At 39.9% G+C, this 26,612-nt stretch overlaps 2 protein-coding genes across 4 annotated transcripts in view; one reads left to right on the top strand and one right to left on the bottom strand.

The window, feature by feature from the left end:
* The window catches only part of LOC115373313 (ankyrin repeat and IBR domain-containing protein 1), a 41,062-nt gene extending 25,597 nt beyond the window's left edge, over window positions 1–15,465 (top strand). For all 3 annotated transcript variants that reach the window (XM_030071635.1, XM_030071633.1, XM_030071634.1), the window contains exons 14-20: window positions 2,037–2,103; window positions 3,006–3,151; window positions 3,639–3,817; window positions 4,323–4,374; window positions 6,764–6,875; window positions 10,126–10,169; window positions 10,726–15,465. In XM_030071635.1, the coding sequence (XP_029927495.1) occupies window positions 2,037–2,103; window positions 3,006–3,151; window positions 3,639–3,817; window positions 4,323–4,374; window positions 6,764–6,875; window positions 10,126–10,169; window positions 10,726–11,628 (1,503 nt within the window). In that variant the 3' untranslated portion in view covers window positions 11,629–15,465. The remainder of the gene's footprint in view (window positions 1–2,036; window positions 2,104–3,005; window positions 3,152–3,638; window positions 3,818–4,322; window positions 4,375–6,763; window positions 6,876–10,125; window positions 10,170–10,725) is intronic.
* A 5-nt stretch (window positions 15,466–15,470) lies between these two features.
* Window positions 15,471–25,462, bottom strand: LOC115373314 (protein lifeguard 1). Its single transcript, XM_030071636.1, has 11 exons — window positions 25,366–25,462; window positions 23,577–23,691; window positions 22,989–23,157; window positions 22,434–22,512; window positions 21,929–21,982; window positions 21,543–21,633; window positions 21,323–21,360; window positions 20,534–20,621; window positions 18,125–18,214; window positions 17,479–17,526; window positions 15,471–16,940 (listed from the first exon to the last, which is right to left on the bottom strand). The coding sequence occupies exons 2-11, from the start codon at window positions 23,673–23,675 to the stop codon at window positions 16,788–16,790; spliced, it is 909 nt and encodes a 302-aa protein (XP_029927496.1). The 5' UTR covers window positions 23,676–23,691; window positions 25,366–25,462; the 3' UTR covers window positions 15,471–16,787.
* Window positions 25,463–26,612: the final 1,150 nt, after the last annotated feature.

Here is a 26,612-nt window from a genome sequence, read left to right as displayed (position 1 = left end):
CGTGAAGAGGGTGAATCAGTGGATGTAAAATCTCTGCACCCATCATAATAGATCAGTGGTAATTGACCTTATAGCTGGGTACGATCTGTTATTCCCAAGGTCAGTTTTCAGAATCAGAATCAGAAAATCTTTATTGTCATTATACCAAAAAGCATAACGAAATTGTGTGGGGGCAGACATAAAACATGGCTGGAAGTATATATTTTACCAGGTAAAAACGCCACTATGTGACAAGAGAACCCCTCATATAAAGACCGAACTTAACAACCCATTCTTTAAAACAGAATCACATCACAAACTAACTAATTACACACTCTTAATAGAAAAAGGGTTCACTCGATGTCTGCGTCAGAGCGCATCACAGAGAAGAATTTTCTAATACAAATTTAATGAACAAAAACAATAACTAATAATTAATGTTTCATCGTTGGATTTACTTTCATCCCAGCAAGAGCAGATGGCAGGGATGTAGTGACCTGAAACTGACCTAAAATGTGTAGTATTTGGGGCTGGGTGATGCTTCAATATTATTGTTTGTGTTTCAGTAGAATAATGTTTTGATGATTTGGGGATTTTGGGATATCATGACAAACTATTCTGCTGTCTAATCTGATAACAAGCATATTTTATTTGGAAACCTACAAAATTAGGCATGCAAATTTTTAGAAGTACTGTTTGAAAATTTCTGAATTAAATATTCAGTTACAAGAGATGGATTGTATTTTGTTTATTAAATGTGATTTTGCATAAGTGAGTCATATCACAATATACTGTTAATAGAAAAAAACGACCACTGTCTGTGATGCTTACACGTCGTCCTAACTGCAAGTGTAGCGAGCGAGCACAACCGATGTTGTCAGCTCTGCAAGCGTCATGTCCGTGTGTCACCTCAGAATGTGCATATGAGGCTACAGGGAAGAGTGGAACAAGCTCTGACGCTTTGGGGAGAAGACGATGCGTCACTCGCTACGCTCACAGCCCGTCTCCACGTTCTCATTGATCATAGTTTCAGCAATCTACACTTGCAGTTAGGCTGAGGTGTTAGCTTTAATTTGTTTTCATGTCATGATAAATGTGCCACAAATACAAGCTGATGATGTTCATGTCACCTTTCTATAGTGGTAATTAATATGGATGTTTTTCGCAGCCTCCTATATATTGCTCTACAGTGTAGTATCAAGTCAATAGGTAAACACATTATAGCAGGGCATCCACTGATGTGGCTGTGCAAAGTGAGAGAAAATCAAAATGATCAGTTCCGTTCACACTAGGTGGACCCCCTACTTCCATTCATTCAGACGTGTGTGTGAGGTCCAGCTCTAGAAGCTAGAAGCTAGCTCCCAAAACTCTTTTGAACAGTGAGCTTTACCTTTAACTTCGTAGCATGGGTCACCCTTAATCTCACAGTTATGAGATTAATCTTCATCAGGCTGCTAAATCAATTGATTTATGCACCGAAAGAGGTTTTACCTGCATGATCTCTTTTTTTTTCTTTTTATTAGGAAACATTTTTTGTTAGATGGAGGGTGCAATATGGCTAGAAGGGTACAGGGGCATGAGATGTGCCACACGGGAGCATTGCACCCCAGTGCTCCCCCCAGTCCCTGACGATGGGCTGGTTTTAAACACTCCTTCTGCTTGTCACCAGTGAAGAAATTTTGATTAACTAAGTTCAATATTTTCTAATTTTCATAAAGTTTGTGTTTTTGGTGCTTAGAAGCTGGTGGTGTATTAGTATCACTCCTCACTCTTCACAAGTTCTCCTCAAACCACAGTGTTACACAAAATTTAGTCACTTCAAGACTGCCGAACTGTGGGTGGTGAGGTTTTTTTTTTCTTGCCTGAGTGTTGACTTGAAGTTGTGACGGCAACATAGTTAAAACAGCACTGTATCCTGAGAAAAGTGTGCTGCTTCTACCTTTGTTATTGATCTTGCCACATGCACCAGCACTCACTGTCTTGTTTGGTTGGGCATCCTGCTCCACACCCTGTTGCTCAACACTGAAGTTAAACTGCTTCTGTCTCACTCACAATAGCTGGAGCAGCGCCTGTTGAAAACAGCCAAAGAGAAGATGGAGCAGCTCAGCCGGGCCTTGAGTGGAAGTGAGTCTACAGTCTGCCATAACAGTGTCAATCTTGATTACACATTTGGACACATCTCAATCTAGTTTTCTAATTCGAGCTTCGGGAAGCAGACACCGGGGAGAAAAATAGCATGCAGAGGTGTCTTAATAATGGATTCTGAACACAGGCTATGGTTATTATTCAGCAGGCACTTAGAATCAGGCTGAGCTTTGTTGATGTGGTCTTCATCTTGTGTGAAAAGCTGCTTTGTCAAGAACTCTTTAAACCCCATCTGTACACACGGTGATAAAACGTCTAGCATAGCTTGGGTCTCATACATAACACCGTTTTAAATCTTGACTTTTGAGTGGCTTCTCAAGTTTCCAATGATATCAAATGTATCATGCCAGCTTGTGCCGGCTGAAAGAGAAGTGAATAACAAGAGGTCCAATAAATGCTAGTTTTATTTTATTTTTTGCTTTTAATCAGCCTGTAATGGTTATAGCAATAAATGTGTCACTCCATACAGACATGCTGTTGCTCAAATAAATTTTACAATCAGTAAATGACAAAATGTTTATGGCATTGACCTAGCCTTCAAATAAAGTTGTTTTTGTCACTAAATTGAATAATAAATTTAGTCATAGATGAGCAAAGCCTATGCCAGTCACCACTCCCAACCCCTTTGGCTAACACCTGTGATGTAATCTACCGTAAATAAACAGGATATACAATATAAGTAACTCCTTAAAGCTGTTATTTGACATACTAAGTTGTTTCACCATTTTTGCTCATCCCTTTGTACTGATCTGCTTAGATGTGTTTGCTGTTTAGGTTGGATCTTGGTTATATTCTGTTAGGGGCAGTGGATTAGGCATTCATGTTGGTTTACGGACTCCCACCCCCATCCAGACCCCTCATCTCTTCCTTTTCTTGCTTAGGGGAAGGAGGCCCACCCGACACTACATTCATAGAAGACGCAGTCCTGGAGCTGCTAAAAACTCGCCGCATCCTGAAGTGCTCTTATCCTTACGGGTTCTTTCTGGAGCCTAAAAGCACAAAGAAAGAGATCTACGAGCTTATGCAGGTTGCAGTCTGACTTACTAAGACAAAGACAAATGTTCACAGCAGGCAATCATATATGGACCATTAGAGATGTGAGACTAGAGCTTTCCACCTCATGATCTTCCCATTCTGCTCCAGTTATGCCTGCACATATGCCGGCATTTAGTGAAATATTTACTATTTTTATAATAATGCTAGCCAGTACAGACATCGCATGCACTCAACTGCTGTCCTATCTGCTGTAGTGATGCATGTGGAGATTTTGCACGCCATGCATGTAAGTACAGTGAATAGGCTCCCACAGACCTTGAAAAGATTTCACAGTCAGTGATTTGAGAAGTGTTGAAAGAGGCTGAAATTTTTTCAGAGTAGGAAAAGTCATTAAATGTCCTTGAGCATGCTGTTTAATTTTGTGAACAGTGAATTATTCTCAGGGATGGAAAAAGTTGAAACTTAAATTTATTCATTAAAAATCATAGATTAATTTGATCGGTCCTGTTTGCCCCCAGACGGACCTGGAGATGGTGACTGAAGACCTAGCACAAAAAGTGAACCGGCCTTACCTGCGGACTCCGCGCCATAAGATAATCCGTGCAGCGTGCTTGGTCCAGCAGAAGAGACAGGAGTTCCTGGCCTCAGTAGCGAGGGGAGTGGCCCCCAATGACTCTCCTGAGGCCCCTAGGCGCAGGTAATGCACAGACTGACACCTCATCAAACGTCTAAACCTAAACCTTTACTCCAGCCTTCACTCAGTTGTGATCAATGCTGTCTGGTGTACTGGTGCTGGGAAAATTACCTACTGAGTGAAAAACAATAACTGAGAGTTTCACCAGAGCCAGGACTTGGTATTTATCCTCTTATTGTTGTTGCTATTTTTACTGTATGACTTTCCTAAAACAAGGCTGTAAAATGTTTTTGCATTAATTACACAAAAACACTAAGACCAGTATTATAAGCAAAATAAAAACTCAAGAACAGTGCTTTTAAAAGTTCCATAAAAGAAAATACTGAGTTGACTTTTAGGATGATGGATATGTCATTCAAACTTTTTGATGGAGAGGGCTTGTTCAGTCTTAGTTTTTACACAGAACAATCAAATGACTCACTAGAAATGTCCTGACGAATTTCTAATCTAACTATGTTGTTGCATTCACAGTAATTTTTTTCTCTCCTCCTCCCTCTTTAACTTTCAGTTTTGCTGGCGGAACGTGGGACTGGGAATATTTAGGCTTTGCGTCACCTGAGGTAATAGTCTTCATATAGATATGAGATATTTAGCTCTATTGCCAATTTTGATATTTGGGACCTTACATTTCTAAGACATATCTGATGATGATGACTGATTTGTGAACCGGTGTTTTCAAATTGACACATTTTAACTTTTGAGGTGTTTTCCATAAGCCTTGTTTTTGTCGGTGTAAAAAATTGTCTTAGTGTGGACGGAAGGCAAAAACGAAGAAAAAAAGATGAGTTTTCATATTTGTTCAGCTTAGTGTGAACTGAGCCTGAGTGAACAGCACCCTGTGCTTGACAGATGTTTTTACCGTCCAAACATCACTGCTACAGGCGTTTTTGTATTAGCTGTTCTTGCTGTTTCTATGGAGAAATTACATCAGTGTCTCATCGGTGGCACCTTTGCTGATAACGATATATCTGTTCAAGACACTGGCAGATAATATCAGCTGACCATTATATCTGATAAGCCCTAATACACCTGTTTGTGCAGTATACTGTGCTGTGCTGTTTTTATCCCTCTTGAAAAGAGACATTTTTCAGAAGTGTACAAGGCTAATAACATAAAAAAAAAAAATGGAAATGAAGGCAGATTTAATTAAGCTACACACATTATGATGATGTGGCCAATCGTCAAAAGAACAAAATATCACCGTAAATTCAGGTGTAATGCCCCCTTCCTTTTCTCAGACATGATTTAAGTAATAACATTTGCCAATATTCCACTATTGGCAACAACTTAATTTGTACATTTATATTTCTGGAATTGTTAACAGTGAATTTTACCACCAGATGCAAAACACTAAGACTCTCAATTTTTTTTAAAAAAAAAATTTTGCTCCCTAAGTACAAGTCTCTGTCTCAGCTGCAGCAGTTAATGGGAACACTATACTAATAATCAAAGCCTGGTGACTCTGGCTCAGAGGCTCAGATACAGATGGTCCTCTCCATGGTTTCTACAATGCTTGCAGATCACTTCATGGTGGGCTATTTTTAGTGCTGTGGAAACATGAAAGACAGAGTTTGGGTGAGAGGCTTTTGATGATGTGAGTGTGACTCAGTGAGTTTCATAAATGGGAGATGGCTGACTTCAGAGTACGTTGATAATTTGACATTGATATGCATGTGTGTTGTGTGCATATTGTGCATGTTATTCCTACTCTGCTCATAAGAAGTGCTTCTTAAAAGGAAAAAAAATCCAGGCTAAAACACCTGAACGATGTTTTGAGACTGTCAATTTACATTGCGTATGTGATGCCGTTTGATGTTCATGTTTTCTATGTGTTTTTGTTATTAGGCAGATAATGAGCCAAAAATGACTCTGCTGATGTTACTGAGAGACATTCTCCGCACAGCTACCACAGCGATTAATAGGGGAAAAAAAGTCCAGCAATCTAAAACAGAATTATTCCTGTCAGGTTTCATTGTCAATCCCTGAAAACAAAAGAACAAGGGCTTCTTGGTAGATTCACTGATTTCCACTGATGTTAAATAAACATACAGGGAGAAATCCAGCGCAGACATGCTGTCACCCAGAAATACAACGTAAAACATCAGTCTCTGTTTGTGTTATAGGGTGGACGTTTTTTCTAGTAGAAACTGTAGGTATGGGTAAAGTTGGGATAACAGTAACAGTGAAGTATTACTAGTGTATATGTATATATGTGTGACGATGTACTTTCTTAGTGTCAGCATCAGTTAGTTTTTGTTGTGTATCTTTGATGCCTTCCTTGCTATTTAATAATGCAGGCTGCATTACATCATTCGCTCTCTGATGCCATCACAACTTGAATCTCAACTCCTCCTCTCCCCTATACGTATCAGGCATCAATGTTGTCAGAACCATGGGAATGAAGAACCATCACATTAATAAATGCACACAGATATACAGTGGATTTCACCACGTCCGTGCACACAAACGCATACACTCCAGCTGCTATTAAGTTTTGATTGGACATTTGTGGAATATGTTTCTCTATTTTCATGGAGGCACCCTGTGTAGAACATTATTTATAAAACCAAACTCCCTAGAGTAAAAACAAGCCTGAAATTTGAAATTACATGGCTACAGTGACTTACTATTTCTGATGCAAAAAGCATAACAGGAGGGTTTTCAGGCTACCACAGAGCAGGGCTCACCACTGGTCTGCAGCCTAATGATTGAAAGCTTGGTCCTGAGATGAAAGGTGTTGAAACCATCTCAAGGCACTGATTTTCTGCTGGAACAGATGACTCACACACTCTCTCAACAAATATAACTTGCCTCCGATCAGTTTTCTCAGTGTGGCTGATTGCATCATTTTGGAGCATCTGTTGAAATGCAACAAAATAAGTACTTAATTACAATGCTGTTTTTGATCATTTATTGTTAATTAAGCTTTGGTTTTGTTACTGTTTAAAGGAGTATGCTGAGTTCCAGTACAGACGGAGACACAGGCAGCGGCGGCGAGGTGACATGTCTAGTCTTCGTAGTAACACTCCCGACCCAGATGACCCCAGCGACAGCACTTTAGGTATTACAGGTATTCCTCCTCTGTGTTTGAAGGTGTGCTAATCAGTTAAGTGTGGTGTTAAGTTGGAATGAAAATGTGCATATTCTCAGCCCTCCATGGTGCATGGTCTCATACCACTTGATCAAAGCACCCCTGTGTTCACCAATATGTTGCTTGAGTTTCCTAAAGGGTTTACCAACATAAGCTAAATTATGGGGACATCTAATTATTTATACCACATGGACAGAGGAGCAGGTAATCACACTTCCTTTCTAGTCTGTGAATGACAAAAATAGATAATCTTGGATGTGCTGCCACATTGTGTGCGTCACCACAGTGATAGCTCGCATCGGCAATGAAACTGACGATAGTTTGGATAGGCTGTGCACTTGCAAGATTTCCATAAGGTTTAAAGACAAACACGCAGAGATATCAAAAAGTAGCTGAGTGTTTCTGATCAGACCGTGGAATATGTCAGGAGTGCAGGTGACAAAAGACAAAAAGGACTGTCCTTTTAGTTGCTGTCTTTTAAGTTTAGAGTGGTGTTTGTCAAGTGCTTTCATATAAGCTTGGTCCAAGGTTGGATAACCTCACTGAACAATCCTTGATTTCAGCTCAGTCGCTTTTACAATAAAATCCTCTGTGGAATGACATATAGTATCCCTCTTTATCTATACACCTGCCTTTTTCAGGCCCATCTTACAAGGTGTAGAGTGGGAGCTGGTGGCTAATCAAAGCATGTTTTTTATCTGTCTTTTCTGTATCAGGTAGTGTTTAAGATATGCATTTTTTTTTATTAACGCATATGACTATAAAGTGAAGATTTTCTTTGCTATAGTCTGATATAGTATGTTTACACTACAGTCAAATTAATAGAACAGTGTAATGTGCTTATTTAATCTACACTCAAGATTGGAGAAGTCTTATGTCTTCAGTAAATAGGCACAATTAGAGCACATACTGAGGAGTCCCCATACTTATCCCTTAGACTTGAATATGACAGTTGTTATTAAAAGTACAATATTGTTTCATAACAAACCTTGAGAGGTCAGAAAATTAATTGGGAGGAATAGCTGTTCTGTCTAGACTGTGAAAAGAAACTAAAAGCCTGTAAACCACCATCATGTGGTACGTTGGCATAGAGGCTTATTATGTTGAATGTTTTCAAGATGAAATCATCTGGAAGTCTAAAGTAGAGAATTAAAGCCTGTTGAATATTTGCCTATGATAAGAAATGTGCCATGATAATATAATAAATATGTTCATTAGGGGTGCACCGACTGATCAGCCTGAGATCAGAAGCGGCCAATTTTACACCAGATCGGCTCAAGTCTGGGACCGTCAGCTCTGTCTGACTATATGTACATATGCTGTGTTAATTATATTATGCTAAGGAAAAATGGAATCAGCAGGTCAGGCTTGAAGAAAAATCAGTAATTGGTGCATCCCTAATGTTCATTTTATTCTTTAATTGATGAAAATGTGTGGAAATGAAAAACAGTACATGAGATGATGACGATGATGATCATCCTTGTAAGCCCCCAACTCTGGAACGTCTTGAGTTCTTCAGTGTCTCACTCGCCCAGGATTAGGGTTTTCTCACTTTTGTTTTACTTACACACGCACACACACAAAAAAAATGTGTGTGAAAAAATTGTTTATATTATCTAATTACTGAAAAACATAAACGGGTAATAACAATACCTTTGCAGCCCTGTCAACCCTAAAGAACAGAAATGAGTATACAGTTGTCCCTCGCTATAACGTGGTTCACCTTTCGCGGCCTCACAGTTTCACTGATTTTTTTTAGTGCAATTTTGCATGCTTTTTTTGTTCTGCGTCCTGATTGGCTAAGGGAGAACCCGCACATTGTGTTCTGCGTCCTGATTGGCTAAGGGACTGTAGACCATTGTCAATCAATCTCCTCCGTGCCGTGTCTCCTGTACAGTACAGAATGCGTTCATTCTATAATACTGGACTTATTTTCTATGAAGGTTTGAACTTTGAGAGTGTTTAAACAAGAGAGAAAAGTGAGAAAATGTTAATGCCTGTCTGAGAAAAGTGTATAAAGAGTGTAGTGAGGGGTTTTACAGCCTTAAAACTTCTATAATAATTGTAAAAAATAAAGCTGACTACTTTGCGGATTTCGCCTATTGCGGGTTATTTTTAGAACGTAACTCCCACGATAAACGAGGGTCCGCTGTACACGTGTTCATTCTGATAAGCAATATGAAAACAACAACGATAATAATAATACTTTTTTATTCTTATTTGGCAGGCCTGCCTTTGTCTGTTTTCATGTTTTTACAGAAATAATTAGCCTACTGTGAATGTATACAGCTCTCTTAACAGCAATGAACTGAGAAATGACGCCATATTGCATGTGTACTCGTCACTATTTTAGTCACAAATTGTCCTGGTTTATAACTTTAAGTGAATGGTAGTATTTTTGATTAAAATTATACTGGATACCAGTTTAATATGATTAATTAATTGAGTTGTGTGTGTGTGTGTTTGTATACATTTACTCTAAGAACGTGTCTAAACTGAAAATCTAGCTGCATATTCTTTTATATGCATATGCAAATATGCATATCAAAATAAAATTACCTTGTTTTAGGACACTAACTTTTTCGCAATATTTTAGTTAGCCTATTTATGTTGCAGGCAATATATATGCTATATTAATATGAGCACAGAAAACTAAAATAAGCTTAAAATAATGTAATTTAGTCAACCATCATCAGTTTTTGAAGATACCAATTTTTCCAAATTATTTGGCAACCAATTTTTGACCTCCCATTAATCCCACTTTGATTACCAACCGAAGCTTTGGAAAAACACAGCTGTTCATGACTGAGAAGCAGTCCAAGCTTGGTTTATTTATTGATGTTCTGTCCATCACATTGCTTGTTTGCTTTTGGCTGTGGAATGAAAGATGGTTGGAGTTTACAGTTTCAAGGCAAGTAGGTTCTGTTTTGCCAAGAAGGATTAGTCGATGGCAGAAGAATAAATTAATCAATTTAAGATGGTGAAGATACTGAGTTTGTGTATTTTCCGGGCAAATGCTGAATTGCACATTGAAAATGTCCGGTCTGAGCTAGCTATTACTTGATCTTTGTGCTGTGTTCACAAAAAGGATGATGGTTTCCTAAATGTGGTTGTTGGCAATAGGCTGAATTGCTGTCCGAGTGCTGCTGTTAAGTTTCCATTTGGACCATATGGCTGTGTTGTTTTGACTGTTGGGCTTTTCTCCCTTTTCTCTACAAAGATGCTCAGGATGTTGGAGGTGGACACAGACAAGGCCCTTTGACGGTGAGTGCACTGTCAGTCTCATATCTCCAAACCAAGGCTTCCAGTGTATATTTCTTATTCAGTGGAAAACTTTCTCCGATGATGTCAAAAAGCACAGAGGGAAACAGACAAAGGAAAGATCTAAACCTAAGCCCATAAACAAAAACACAACTGGGTCTTGGGCTGCAGCAAACGTACTGTAGAAGAAATAGGTGCACTATAGTTGTCAAATTGGTGGAATCTGTAACAACATAAATCAAATACAAAAGACAGCTACTAAAAAATGGAAAATGGGCTCACCTTCTTCGTCTTTTTTGATAGTTAGGTGCAAATAATCAGCTCTGCCTGTTTTAATAAGTGCTGAATAAAATGTAAATATATTTAGAACCATCAGGCAGAATTTAAATATATGATGGACTGCTGGTCCTGAGGTCCCAAAGTCTGTATTCTGGTTCTCTAATACAGTCTGTTTTACCCTTGAGACACCAGGTGAATGCAATTAACTTGCTGGTTAGATAGATAACCACAACTACTCTGGGTCTTGAGGACCAGGATTGAGAATTTTTTTCTGTTTCAGGGTCTTGGTTCTTTGGATGACGATGACCCAAACATTCTCCTGGCCATCCAGCTGTCACTCCAGGACTCTGGGATGGCAGGGGGTAATGCCAACCATGAATTCATTGCAAATGAAGCATCACTTGGTGCTATTGGCACCTCCCTGCCCTCTAGGCTTGAACAGAGCGCTCCAAGTGTGGAGGTTCTCCACAGAGCTTCCCTGAGCAGTTCAGAACTGCTAGATTTGGGAGATAGCTTGGCAAGGCTTGGCAACATCAACATCACCAGCCAGTACTCTGCTGTCACCGTTACCACCTCGGTCACCACTCAGCACAGTGAAAGTCACCACCGGATCTACGGCGGCGCCGTGCCCATTCCGGTGGCTCCAGGTGGCAGCAACTCATCGACCGGTCTTTTTTCCTCCAGTGACACGATAGACTCAACCACATGTGGCAGCCACGACCAGTCCTCGTCCTCTGCTGCAGCAGCAAACGCTAACCTGCTGGGCAACATCATGGCTTGGTTCCACGACATGAACCCTCAAGGTATCACTCTGGTCCCGTCCACCTCCACCTCCACTGACGTGGACACGCTCCACACCACTGGAGGAGGGTGCACGCAGGAGGAGGAGAAAGCAGTTGTCCTCTCTGAAAACACAAAGCCTCAGGAAGGGATGGCTGATGTGGGGTTTTGCCCTCAGAGACTGAGTGAAGCAGAGGAGAAGGAGCCTGCTGTCACCGAGAGGCCGACCCACTTAGATCTAGTAGGGCTGGACTACATGGCCACTGTTGATACAAGCGGCAGCCATGTTGAGCGGGAAGGTGCAAAAGTCTGCCACATCGACACTCCAAGATGCGACTCTGTGTCTGACCAGCTGCCCAGCACCAGCTCCTCTGAGTGGGAGGAGCAAGTGCACTTGGTGTGATCTGATTGGTTGAGAGAGGAAGGAACTTTTTTTATCTTTTTTTTTTTTCTTGGAAGGCCAAAAACCACTCTGGATTGCAAAGTTGAACTGATATGTATAACCTCGACCTGTTCCTTAAGTAGTAGTTTCTTGACTCAGATGGAATGTATACATGGATGAAGAATGTGTCCCATGTTGGTCGCTGGTTGGAAAGAGTGGGAAGAAGTAAGAATGCTCTTGGCTTTAGTGCAGAGTGTTAGCCTGTATTGTTGCAATCAGGTAAGTCCTTCCCCCACACCGACCCCCAGACAGACTGATGGCTAGGAGATTTCAATCCTGGAAAGCAAGCTCCAGCTGAAGGAGAGATTAGATTTGATTAGAATTAAAAAAAAAAAAAAAAAAAAAAAAAAAAATCCTAAAATGGATTGTGTGCTGATATAAGTATGAACAAGTTGCTTTTTTCTGACATGTTATAGAAGAGATAAGTAATTTAGAGAATTAAGCCTAGTACATATGCAGGCATTTAATTTTTCCACTGGAATAAAAGCCTACTGTAATGTGTTTGGATCAGGTTGGAGGGAGGTTTTTCAACTGTACATAGTGAGCAGAGTAATATTTTATTCCAATATACAATTATTAGAGTACGGTCTGAGAAATATTTTTCACTCCTGTTCACATTTGCCTCTGTTATGGGTGCCAATTAATGACAAGGAAAAGCACAGTTTGCCATCACCAAGTGGATTCTTCAAAGCAAATTGTGCCTCATTGCTACAATCTCATCAACCCAGCTAGAATTCAATGTGAAGATCTCAGTCAGAGAGCCATATGTCATTTGAGATTCCAGCTAAGTGATATTCTCAAATCTCAGTATCTAAAATCTGTAGTGTGTTGTATAAACCTGTAGTTATGTGGTCTTTAATGTGTAAAGACCACAGGGGTTGTGAACTTAAAGGACCATATAAGTGTTTTTGCATGTTGTAACACATTTATGACTCAGAATAACATTCATCTGAGTACTGTAATTTAGTTTCATGCCCACACTGATTTGGTATGTCTACACATTTTGTTGTACGTTCATGCTCATAAGAATCTCTGACATCCAAGACTTGAAAGTCTGAATCTAGACAGCATAGCATTTACATTGAATTCAGTCATAAAATCAAACAGGAAACAGGAACGATGAGCCAACGTGGACATTGTGGACATTGTGGACAAAGGACTGTGGATTTGACCGCTTTTTGCTTCGCTAACTATCCTAACCCTTCTTGGTTTTCCAATCAATCCAACAACACTAAATGCTCATAAGTCTCCTTTTTATTTTATTTAGAAATGTGGCCAGGATATAGTCCCTTTAAAAAACAAAACAAAACAAAACAAAACAAAACAAACAAAAAAAAAACAAAACAAACAGATAGTGTTATTGTATTTTAATAGTGAAATAGGTCAGGATTATGGTAGTTTTCTCTTGAGAACTACTGGGGACGTTTCAGCTGTGAATGCTGGTTAAACTCTGTGTGTTGTTGGAGAAACTGTGCACTTGAGTAATACACTTCCATGCAGTCAGTATGCCTGGAGTAAAAGCTAGATGGACTATATTTATACAGCACTTCTTGAGTCTACCGACCACTCCATGCTTTAAAATCTTTGCCTCACATTCACACACTGATGGGAGAGGCTGCCGTGCAAGGTGCCAAACTGCCCATCAGAGGCAATGAGGGGCTCCATGTCTTGCTCAAGGACACTTGAGCAAGACGCTCATGATTACTAGACGACCGCTCTACCTCCTGTGCCACGGCAACCCAGGATTAGAGGCGAATATGTTTTAAGTAATGCAGAGCAACAACAACAACAAAAAAGTGTCACTAGCAGCTTCAGAATATAAATCTATAAAGTTTTAGGACTGCACACATTGGGAACATCTCGTTCTTTCCGCCCACAGTTAAGCCATATCTCCTACAGAGGCCTCCAGTTGTTATGAACATATTGCAGAGAACTGGAATCAAGTCATGGGTTAGGTTTCAGCAATCTAAAAAAAGCATGGCATACTTTAGAAAACAAGTGATAGTAATGTAAAGCATTTGTACAGACAGTGCAGCAAATGGACTACAACATGCAGAAACACCAATCTGGTCCTTTATGGGTGATGGGAAATGTTCACGCTCAAAGTAATTTGGATTAATTATTCAGATGAAAGTGGGCTGCCTGCTTAAAAACATTTCAAAACGGACTTGACAATGGTTATTCATCTCAAGGCCTAAATCCTAAGACCCTCTTCTTGGGAAAAGTCTTGTGAGCTTCAAAAGCAGCTCGAGCTGACACGCGCTGCAGTCTGTATCAGGGCTGCAGAATATCTTTTCATTTCACACCTTTGTAACATCATACTATGAATTCCATTGTAGCCTGTCTTGAATTAATGTTTTAGTACTGTAGCTGAATGTGGAGCATGTCCAAAATGTAAGACATAATAAATGGAAAGTGAGTAGTTGTGCTGTTGATGAAAATGCAGGAAGGGCCAGCAGGAGAGATAATCAGCCGATCACATTCAGTCTTGTAAATTAATTAATCAAGCCCAGGTTGCTGTAATTTGTCACTGGATTCTTTGAAACTGTAATTTAGGCGAAGCCTTCGTAGAGCTCTGCAGTATAACGCATGGGAAAAAAAAAAAACATGAATGTGTATTGCATCTCAGACACATGGGGAGTCCATGTCTTTGAAACGGTTCTCTACGCAATTCATTACAGTGCCTTGATGTCAATCACCGTTATTTAATTTTTTGACACATTTCTTCTGAGTGCTTATTACACAGTATTTACTAACGGTGTATACAAAATAAACACCTGTTACCTTAAAGAGTTCTCTCATATAACGAACAACAGCGTGCAAACAAGACCTTATGATTTTTTTTTTTCTGTGTGTGTGTGTGTGTGTTTTTCCATCTAAATATCTGTAGTCTCTTATGGTCCAACAAGAAGATTGTTTTTTTTTTTTTATAACACTGATTTGATATGACTTGTTATCATGGGCAACTGTAAGTTTATGTCATACTTGGAAATCGAATTTCCAAATATATATAGAAAAGGTTTAATTTATCTAATTTTTGTGCAGTAGGGCTTCTTGAATTTACTCCTTTTGATACAGTACATTGGTTTAGCAGTGGTTTGGAAACTAATCACATTGTATCGACTGGAATGGGCTGACTTATTGTAGCTGCAGACACTAAAATGGAGGAAACTCAATATAAGGTAGGTATTTATTTGAAATCAAAAACATGGTTCATAAAAGAAAATGGACACTGAATAACCAATTTGAAGTCAAATGTATTACTGTCTTCAAAGTATGTGGCGTATAAGTAAGGTTGGTATTTTATAATTTCGTCTCATTTTTTTTTTTTCCAGACTCATGTCTAACTTCTGAAGTAAGTTTTAACCTTTTTACTCTAGCAGACTCATAGAGCCACATTAAATCTAAATGTATTGATTGCTTTGAAATGTGTCTTGAAGTTGTGAAACTGTGAGTGCCATATGGTTAGTGGAGCTAACTTTGTTGGACATGAGTAATGTAAATGGATTCAGCAGAAGAGTTAACATTTTTTGTCCTTTTTCTGTAACAGTATGCTGTGCATGAAATTGGTACAAATCTAAATGGAATTTGTATTTTCCTTTGTATTTCACTTCCGATGTCCAGGTGATTTATTTTAAAATGGCAAACATTTTGTAACGCATTGAGATTTTCTATTGTAAAGCAACTAATCCTTGAAATGCTATTTGCACTTTCATAGTCTATACTTGATACATTCCCTCTTTATATGAAAGAAAAATGTTTGATGTGTGACTCCAATAAACTATGTGTTGAGTTTTACTTGGTGCATCTTTATTTTTCTCTGCAAACAGCGCTCCTCAAGTGCATTATTTAGTTACATACACATCCTCTGTACAAATGACATAGATCAGAAGAGAATATTTTACATCAAAATATTAAGACAACAGTGTACAGTAGAGGTGTTCCATGAGGCAGTAATTTTACCACAGAAAAGTGGTAAATATTTGTTTTCAATTTTCATTAACAGTTACTTAGGAAACACCTAATTCTGGAAGTGCTTGGGCTGAAAAATTCTTTATGTCACAAGAGTTATGGGTGTCTGGTTTCCCAAAAGCAAGTACGGCTTCATTTATAAACTACAGCACAAATAAGGGAATTGGTTTGGCGAGGCTGTCCACACGCCCGTCTGCATGCGGCGTGGATCAGATCTGTGTCCAAAAGGTGGAAGACTGAACTGGCTCACACACCCACTGAATGTCTGGGAAAGATCCATAATTTACTTTGATTTCATCTTCAGTTTGATAATAAGATCACTCTAAATTAGTAGTTGGCCAATGCTCAAGTGAGTTTTTCATACTTTATTTCCCACTTAGATGTTGCTCATTAAAAAGTTTCACTTGCCTGCTCTAGAAGAGTGAAAATAATAAATGTTAAGCAAAACAACGAGGCCCTCTTTGACAGAAACAGTCAAATGTTTGAGCAAATGTAAAATGTGTAATCTGAAACGCTGAATATCAAAAAGGTGTGGATTGCTCAGGCGGTCAAATTGCTTACATGTAATCGTAACACTGCTTTTCACACAGCGTACCACTTTGCCAAAGAGAATAAACACTTTGATAAATGACAATTACGCCCACTCGAGGACAAACAACCTTGCTGGACAGATCTTGGATACGTTACAGATGTCAGATGCCCAGAATAATGCAGACATATTGGTGCATCCCTGCCTATTCACAACGGTGACAGCAGACATCTGTGGAGCTCTAATGATGGGCTGTGAATTCCTCTCCCTCTCAGAGCCATTCAATCTGAATCTACATACACAGACAGCAATTAGATACAGGACATTTAATTTTAAAAAATGTGACTTCTTGAAAGAGTTTTTTTGTTTGCTTGTTTGGACAGATCTTGGTCATGTATCAGATGCCCTGAATAACAGATGACATGACAATGATAGGTGATGGCAGACAGGGGTGGAGCACAAACTGTACATCTGAGTTCTTCAGACACACAGGAGAGCAAGAGAATTGAGGTTTCTGAGAAGGAGAGATGCAAATCCATCTCCATCCAGGCATATATTCAACAATTATGAGCTGTAGTGTTGCTTTGGGACACCTGTGTGTGGTGATGGAGGCTCGGTGTCAGCGGCAGAGGCCGATGAGCTGCAGCAGGAGGAGGAACAGGGAAATGATGTCCAGGTACAGGCTGAGAGCGGCAAACACGTACTCCTCGGGAGAGATGGCATACCTCCTGTGCTTCCCACCGAGGATAAGCTGGGTATCGAACACCAAGTACTACAGCGAGACAGAGAGACAGGTGGGGAGAAAGATCAAACACATCAGTGAAAGACAAGAAGGAAAAAAAAAACCTGGGCATTACTTCTTCTCTTTTAAAGGCGACTGCGGGCCAAGTAAATAACTGATGTGGAAATCCTGCGGCTGAAAACAAGTTGTGACTTGCTGCTGACAGCTCTGTGTGCAGTTGCAGTTCATTCCACCAGCTGACGCAACGGATCACAACATTTGCTGTTAATGCCAAAGGCATGCAGAGAGGTGGCTGTGAAAATGCAGCCCACTGCTGTTAAGCGGTGCATAATTGAAATTAAAGGGCACGAGGACGTCAGAGTTTCTCTCCGTACACTAACCACTGTCACAGACATTGGAGGCAGGCTGCTTGGCCCCACATCAAATCTTATATTGCATAGACCCACTTGACATTAAGCTTCCTTTTACGGTGACTTCTGTCATTTTGAAAAGGTCATTTCTGGTCGGTTTTCAATTCAATCTGACTTGGAAGAAAAACGTGCAGTTGTAAGACTAAGAGTGTACTTACGAGGGAAAACACCAAGGTTCCCAGGCAGGCGTATACAATGTAAATATACTGTTAAAAGAACCAGAGAGACAAAGTAAGACAAGGGTTTTCATAGTTAGAACTTGGAGAATCGCTTTTTTCCAATCATAACTATGACTAGTGGACTAAAAAATTATATATGACTGCTGCAGCCACAGTAATCTCCTCATTCAGCAGAGTGTCGCTAGCTGAGAGGGTGGGCACACTGTGTTCCCGCCACATTACACAGTAGCTGTGCTATATTGGTATAAATGTAAAGCTGATTGGAAAGAGTGAATTCTATACTCTGAGGAAGCAGTGTTTATATTCTCTTCAAGTTCACATTCATTTGTCGCATACAAATAGCCATTTTGAAATCAATGAAATGCTTACTTCTATAAATTCCTTCGCTTAAGGATAAAACACTCGTTTATGATGGTAAACAAGGCCCATTTAAGTGTATTAGTCTGAGATCAATGCAACTGTTGGAGAGATTTTAATGTGGCTATGTCTGCACATCCTGGGAATACAAACTCTGAGGCTGTATGTGTGTGTGCTGTCTGGCCTTAACTTCTCCCCACCTCAATTAAAGCCACAACAACCTCTGTGATAAAAAAAACAAACAAAAAGGAATGGCTCCTTGATTTACCTGGGATCGCATGATCGCACACAGCAGTGCGAAGGATATGAGGGTCCAGCCAAGCACCCACATGCACCCGTTTGCGGCGGTGAAGTCCCACTGGCGTGGGCAAAGAGGAAGAAGAGATGAAGTGAATGTGACGAGCCTCTCAAACAGAAAATACAGACAGAACATCCCTCATTTACACTCATCATTGGCATTAAAGCGAGGGCACTCAAGGTCCTCTGCATTGCAGCTGTGCTGTGCGGCTCTGCGGATTACTACATCATATCGCAGCTCAAAACACATTGAAAAGATTGGGGGGTGCGGGTGGGTTTAATTCATGGCATATGAGTCTGGGTGATTAATCAATATGGCTGTGAGGCAGCAGGGGTGGACAGTGAGGGGTGTTGGGAGATAATGGAGGGGATGGGGGGTCAGGTGAGGTCTCCCTTGCCCTTTTGCCCGACGTGCATTTTTCAGATTGAAACACAAAGGTAAAATTTCTTGAGAGCCACGACTCTCCACGAACACTGATCACCTGATGAGCTAGGAGCTAAAAAAAAAAAAGGGGCATACAGCCGGTCTGAAGGACATACATGCCGCAGTATTTCTACTACATGGACGCTGGAACACGCGCCTTGTCTCTCTCCAAGAGTGTGCACTGGCCAGTAGTGAGCATCTGAGGCCACATGAATTTTTTGTCTCCTCCATAAACTCATAATACACTCTTCCGCCTTGTCTCATCCAGTTTGTGCAGCTAAAATGTCTTTAGCTCAACCAAATGAAAAAAAAAAAAAAAATGCCAAAACTGTGAGAGACATCAAACTGCATTGAGGAGTAATTATTCTGGCCTTGAGACATTTAAATGTTGGCCGTCATCTGTTTCTTTGTGTTGTATTTTCCTCCTTTAAAAAGGTACCCAGTGGAGTTTATGACTCCTAGTGGCATACAAATTAAACCACATGCTTAACATTTATTGTATTGTTTACATGTCTTCCCAGCTGGCCATGAACATGGTGGTGACATATTCTATTACACATGCCAATGTTAAACCATGCAACTTTCAAAATATTCCAAAACAAAGCTTTGCAAATGTCTGCTGAGATAAGACCTGCATTCAGCTTGTTTACTAAGCCTCAAGAACATACACACATGTTCTGGTGAGAAATTCTGAATGTAAACAAAATTGTTTTTACAAGGAAAACAACACTGGGTACCTTTATGTTAAAGTGTGAATGCTATATCTTTACAACAGCATGCCAAAGTAAGTTTCTGCTGCCTCTTCACCTTCAGAGCCACATGCAAATTCTTAAAAACAAAAAAAGGAATGCATTGCTTCTTACCCATTGATAAGACAGTGCAGCTTGTAATGAACCTTGTAAATTTCAGTTACAGAACAGAAACAACTAATTGATATAATCTAGACATCCTCTAATCTTGCATGAAAACATATTTTTTTCGCGTCTGGATTTGCTTCCATGAAAGGGTATGTATATGCCACTGTACAAAACTCACCAGAAACTATTTTTTAAAGGTAGATTTTCAAAAATGTGTCCCCAGGCAAACATGCCCCTGGACCCTCCCACCATTTTTGGGCAAGTGCCCCTTGAAGATAATTTTATGGCATTTCTGTTTTATTAAACTGTTCAAAGAAACGGGGGAAATGGGAACAATGGCCATTTTGGACGCCAACATGTTGCAGTTTTATGATGGGCGGTTCAACTAACTGAGCATCTAAGAGTTGCACTGTGCACAGCACTGGATGGACAACATAGCTAGTGCTGACTGCAAAGCTGGTGAAAGAAGAGAATGACATTTAGCCAACAAAACTCAAGGGAAGTGATTGAGCCATGTCCTTGTAGTTGTGGAAAAATGGATTAAAAACAGCACGTCTACACAAAAAATGGCTTGACTAGCTCAGCATTTGTGCTAATGTTAGTAATCACATAGTTTATGGCAATCAGTATTTCAAACATGGGGCAGAGTCGGGCAGCGACAGACTAACACAGGACTCACTTTGTCGCTATGGTTACATAAGATGGCTCAAAACTTTAGGGCCAGTGTATGAATTTAGACAGCAAACTTCAGCTGGACTACATGTGCATCACACTGCTTGAATACACAGCCTCCAGCCAATCAGAAACAAGTATTCACCCAGACCACGGTGTAAGTCATCTTATTTTTGTCTGCATAGCAAAAACAAGCGTGTTAAAACATTTACTGCTGACTGCACAGCAAAACCTGCATGGAGAATTTTACTTTTGACATGGAAAACAGCGCAGGTTATAAAAACACTTGCCTTTGATCGCACAGGAAACAGAACACTGTATATGAACGTTTTGCATAGACCGCACAGCGGACTCCTCGCAGTGCATGAAATTTCACTTTTGGCTGCACTGCAAACAGAGCTCACAGTGTGTGACAGATACTGCTTACTTTTGACTGCATGGCAAACAGACTAAGAGCGAAGGACACCAGCGCTGTTGCCCCCACAGCCCAGAGAACAGCTTCAGCTTCAAAGCACCTGCAGACAGAAATATCAAACAGATATGCAGCGGGACTGGAACCCTATGGCGTCACGTCTAACCTGTCAGTGAGCGCCGTGGGTGCACGAGCAGCGGGGTGCTGCTCTGGCCGAAAAGGAACACATCATTTTCTTATGAGAAATGTGACATTTTTTCATCAATAGTCTGTATTGTGTCGCAACCAGAGTGATCACTGACAGCATGCTTAGATGTGCATTGCATTATATATAATCGACGTTAATTTTATATCACTAAAAGCTTTAGTTATGGCAATATGCTATAAATATGATAATAAGAATGAATTATAGATAGTAAGGCTTCTAGCTTCCAGACCCCAGTGATGCCATCTCTATCTATGTCTGTTTCTATCTGAAGTGACAAGCAGCTGAGAAGGAAAATGTCTCACTGATGGAAAAGGAGGCTTGTGTTTACATGAACACATGAGCACAAAAAATTGTGTTTACATGGGAAAAAAATTTCAAACAATTTGTGACATGACTAATTTATCTTCAGCCTACAGGTGGAAAATCTTATTCTCTAATTTGTTAAACCAACAGTGATAATCTTATCAGATCTGATAGCTTCATCGCTGCCACCGACATCAGATCGAGATCACATAAGGTTATTATTGTTGTGTTGTTTGCTGCTGTGTAAATCAGTCAGCATCAGGTGGGGATTCAACCAGGAGCGCAACACTCACACTGTCACAGATCCTAGCATCAGGCCTTCTGCAATGGTCTGAGAGACAGAGAGACAGAGAGAGAGAGTGAGAGAGAGAGAGAGAGAGAGAGAGAGAGAGAGAGAGAATACCAAACAAACAGAAAGTAAATACATGAAAAAAGAGAAGTGTGAATGCAGTGAAATAGAGCAGGTGTGGTGGGGGTTTAATTTGATGCCTGGCTGGCGCTAGCTCTACTCACAAACAAGCCTAGAGCAATGAAATTGAGGGGGACTTGACGACGGAGGTTGTCACAGCAGGACAAAGCCATGATGAGCACCATCACCGCCACCCTATTTCACAGAGAATATAGAGAGCATCGTAAATAGCAAATAAACAGGGTATAAACAGAAAAGCACTGTGCTGAAAATGTGAATTCACTGAGTGCATTATTTATGCACACTGTAGTAAGTTTTTTCTGGCATTGGAGTATCAGAGTGGGGTGGCACATTTAGATTAACGTCTATAGATTTCATGGAGTGACATTTTCATTTGGATTTGGAGGTGGTCAAACTGGGGGAAAAGGAGAAAGCGTGCAGTGTCTAGACAGTCAAACCAAATGTTTTTTGATTTGAGGAGCTTACTTACATCATGGTGTAGTTGAACCAATAGTTGGTCCACGTCCATTCCTTGAGAGCTGGCCTTTAATTCAATAAAGAAAAAGGAGGAGAGTGAGGGAGGGCACTGTTTTATAGAAGCACCATTTGTTTGATCGAACAAGTAGAATGAATTTATTAAATATTAACAGAGGACAGTGTATTGTCCACATGGGAACTGAATACAATTTATGGAAAGGAGCTGCTGTAGCAGTGTTCCAACACATCCATTATACAAAACATATAAAGCTTTCAAACTACTGCAAGCCAAAGTATGATATGGCAAAAATACTGTTTTATTCCACGCTACTTTGGAGAGTGGGAGGCGCCTCACCTGTGGTGTCTATTTAGGAGGTTTTATGGAGGACAAACAACAGCTGTACTCCAGTGTCGTGCTGGGCAATCTTATATGATGGGTACACTGAGAGTGGACAGGTGAAGACCTGACAGGAATTCATCACTTTTGGAAGCAATTCCCTTGTGTAATGGTGACTCACCAGTAGAGAAAAGCACAGATGATCCCAACAGTGACCAAAAGCTGAATCATCAAGGTCAGGTAGACCTTCCTTATAAAACCTGCTCAGAAAGAAGAACAGACCATGTAGAGAGACAGACAGACAGACAGGCAGGCAGACAGAAAAGGAAAAGCAAAGACAGGCAAACAGAATGGGAGGTTGACAAAAAAAAAACAAAAAAACAATCAGGCTGACACACGGGGAGACACAGTAAAGAGGCAGACAAGCAGGTCGGCCTGTTTATGCTACACGACATTTCAAAACATTTCTGTATTTATTGAACCCACATTTCATCCTCTAATTTTAAATAATCTGAGCTGTGTGGGAGGGGAAGAGCCGAGCAGGCTACAGCAGAGAGCAAGGAACAATTTTCAATTTCAAATCAATTTCAAGAAAACACTGCAAAGCAAATGAGAGTAAATATTGCTCATTGTGGTTCAGCTCTGGCCACACAAACAGCAAAAAGAAGACACAGGCAAACACACTCTCGCTCTATCGCTCTCTGTCCCTCCCTCTGTTTATTCCTCCCTCCTTCACCTCTTCTTATGGCTGCGTCATTGAAACAGTTGTCATCCTCAAAGCCTTGGGAGTAGTCTGGTGGTGCTTCAGCAAACTGCTGTCCAGCTCCAGGTGCCGGGCCCTCGGGGTGGACCATGTTGCCGTAGGGCGCAGCCGAGGACACCACTGAAATGTTCTCTTTTCCAACCTGGTGAATCCAAACCGAGACAGCAGAGCGGAGTTCAAACAGCCTTCAATCCAATTATGTCTACAAAGTGGATTTTGTTTTTCAGCACCACAGAAGAGACCTCATATACTGTATGAAAGCAGTTTCAATTTCCAAATAAATAAAGAAAATCAACAGAATTAAAATGTTGAAATGTAATTAGTGGGCATTACATTCGTAAATACAATACTGTCTGTAATCTAATGCGGATATTGTTTTAGCAAGGTTTTACGATTAACACATCAAAAGCTGATTTTTTTTTTTATATTGTACTGATATTTTGATATGTAGTTAAACGAGGTAGAGCAGACAAGCCTTGTTTTAACTCACAGTGTGAACAGATTTATTTTCCTCCCCATCAGACTCACTCACTAAAATATTCTGCCAGCATCATTACTAACCTGGTAGCTGGTGCCTGGGTACGGACCCTGTCCATGTTCCTGAAAGTTGTAAGGTGGGGGACGAAGTCCAGTGTTACTGCTGCCATTAGTTTGAGCCATTGTGCCAAAAAGATAACTGAAATCAGATAGATGGGTGAGTCAAGGTCATGATCATGACACACAGACACATTTCGGACACAGTGGAGACAACTGATACTGCTTTCATTCATCAGGGAAGGAAACTGGCAAAGGAGGAATTATTAGTGGTGAGCAAAATAGTACACACAGGTGTACTATTATTATTATTATTGTTATGAACCAATGTATCATACAAATAGGGAAAGTCATTCAAAACTGACTCCATAACTATGCCATTTAGCTGAGCTATATTTTATTTTTTCTTTCTTTCTATATTTTATTTATTCTTAACTAATCTTTAAAGGACCAACGATTGCCAGTGAAGTTTCATCTTTGTGTAATATCCGTGTCACTGGGTGTCACACTGAGCTCTGTAAGGCCGGTTCACTCATGTTTTGGTGAAAATGTCAGGACATAAAACATAAAGTATTTTGGCTACATGCCTTCCTCAGTGGTGTACAAAGTGCACCTGCAAGGTGCACCTGTAAGGTGTGTTTGAGTGGTGTCTCACCTTCTACTTTAGATTTATAGACAGATTTTTTTGTCTTTATTTTGATTATTTTGATTGAATGAACTGAGGACAATCCTCTGTCTATTTTTGTCATTCATGACAAGATGGAAGTAAAAATGGCAGCATCCATGGCAAGGGATGTCAATTTAAATAGCTTACTTTACACTAATAGTTTCAATCGTCACCTCATATGAGATGTATGTATATTTCAGTAAGTACTTTCGTTATTCTTTTTTTTATACAACTATTTTTATAATGTCGAAATCGTCTGGTGATCCTTTATGGAAATTCAGTTGTCATCAAGGACGGCAGATACTCAGATAATAGATAATAAACCAAGCAGTTTCATTAAACAGTAAAGAGCTTAGAGTAATACATTCCCCTTTTACATACACAGTTAATCATTCTCTCTTTGGCAGTGCAATTAATATCATAATTACCCTCACAGTGTGCAACTTTGAATGACATACAGCTGCAGGAACACCAACAAACCATGACTACACTGACAATAGGTAAAAACTCATCTGTTACTCTGCCCCCAAACAAAATCACACACTTAAAAGTACTGAAACGTATTAATTCAACAGCATCCGGAAAAACATTTCACTTCCTTATGGATACAAGAGTAATCAATAAGCACACTTCTCCCAATCGGGCCATTTGTCCAATTCACTGTGTCGGCCTAAAACGAAAGCTGTAGAAGTAGCGCACTGAAGGATTTGCAGAATAATAAAATAGAATAATAATAAAAAGAAGTATGCAAGAGAATAAGATGTGCTGCCTTTTCAAGGCAAGCACATAATACCTTATGAACTTACGGTCATGACAATTCCTCTGCCACACAAAAACAAACATTCACTCTTCTTGTTCCAGGTCTCCCCTCAAAAAAACACCAATTAAAAGCTACGGTAGACAGAGCAGGGTGAAAACCTATTTGGGTAGAGGTTCAAATACTGTATTTGAACTGCATGGTGGACTTGGTTTCCAAGCGCTTACATCGCTTACATCGCCTGAATAGTCAGAACATCACTTGCAAGATATGATGAATCAAGCGCTTCAGAAGTTCTCTTCATGTTCACAATGTGATCAATTACTATTTGACTTAGATCTGTTCACATTTATCAATTAATAACAGCTCTAATCCATTATAATGTCCCCTACCTTGGTGTGAAGCCCAGGAATCCGCTCGGCTGCTCTTCCTGTAGTGTCGTTTCCCCTTCAGGGCAAAGTCTACCTGCTATCAGCTGGTTCCCACAGAAACAGGACTTTAGCTCCAGGGAGAAAGGATGTATCCCTCATTAGGCTCAATGGGATATTCAGATGAAGTTCTTAAAATGTCATTAAATGAAGCAGGCTGGCACTTTGTCATAGCAAATCCTGTCTTTATCTCTTCTTTTCCCAATACTGAATACTAGGCTATTACAAAAGAGGTGGAGGAGGAGGTTCAGAAAGGCTTAAGAGTTCAAAATAAACAACAGGAACAGGTTTCTTTGGCAAAGGAGGGAAAGATGCTCTCACTGAAGTATTTGTATATTCATGACACCACAGGCTACAGTTTACCACTATTCTCAGAGATACTGGTTATACTGGTCTTCACTCCAGTTTAGAGAACTTGTGTGTTTGCAATGTGTCATGTGTTTTTTGCCCTTGTGTAAACAGTGTCTCTGAGGATTTGTAAATTTGTATAGACCTGTGCAAATAATTCTAGGAAAAGTATGTAAAAATTGTTCCACATCTTGTTTGCCCACACCAGTGAAGCTCTCCCTGATGTTTATTTTATTCTCCCACTATGAATCCACTGGCCTTTCAAATGTGGTAATGCAGTAGTTTTCTTACACCTCATCAAAGATTACTTTGGCACTTCTAAATTTCCTGTCATGATACATCATTAGCCAGCTGTATGTGATGAGAATGTAACATTGCATCCAGTAGCTGGGAGTGGAGGTGATGGTAAGTATGGTACAATAGCACCTTTGAAAACTCTGCCAGTCATGTGACCTGCTTGGCTCATCTGGGTTACACATTGATAGGAACCTGCCCACATAAATTATCCTAGGAGCAATAATAATAATGATAATAATAATTATTGTTTTTAATGTGTAATCATAAGGAAGAACGACATGAGATGTACAGTTCTGTGAGCTGAAAATACATGAAGTAATATAGGTCAATAGAGTCTTAGTGTGAGCATGATTCACTATGGAGAATTGTCATTGAAAAGAACATAGTGAGGGCTTCTTCCATGAATAACAAACACTCCCAAGATGAATACATGCTCTTGAAAACACAAAGCTTGAGTAATGTGTCATTTCTAGTTTATAGCATGGATTACATTTATTACATAAGTGTATCCAATTTATATTGCAAACACAGGACATTCATTCTTGCTTATGTGCAGATACATAACA

Source organism: Myripristis murdjan, chromosome 16 (assembly GCF_902150065.1).
Source record: "Myripristis murdjan chromosome 16, fMyrMur1.1, whole genome shotgun sequence".
Taxonomy (NCBI): domain Eukaryota; kingdom Metazoa; phylum Chordata; class Actinopteri; order Holocentriformes; family Holocentridae; genus Myripristis; species Myripristis murdjan.
This window is presented reverse-complemented; position numbering and strand designations above follow the sequence as displayed.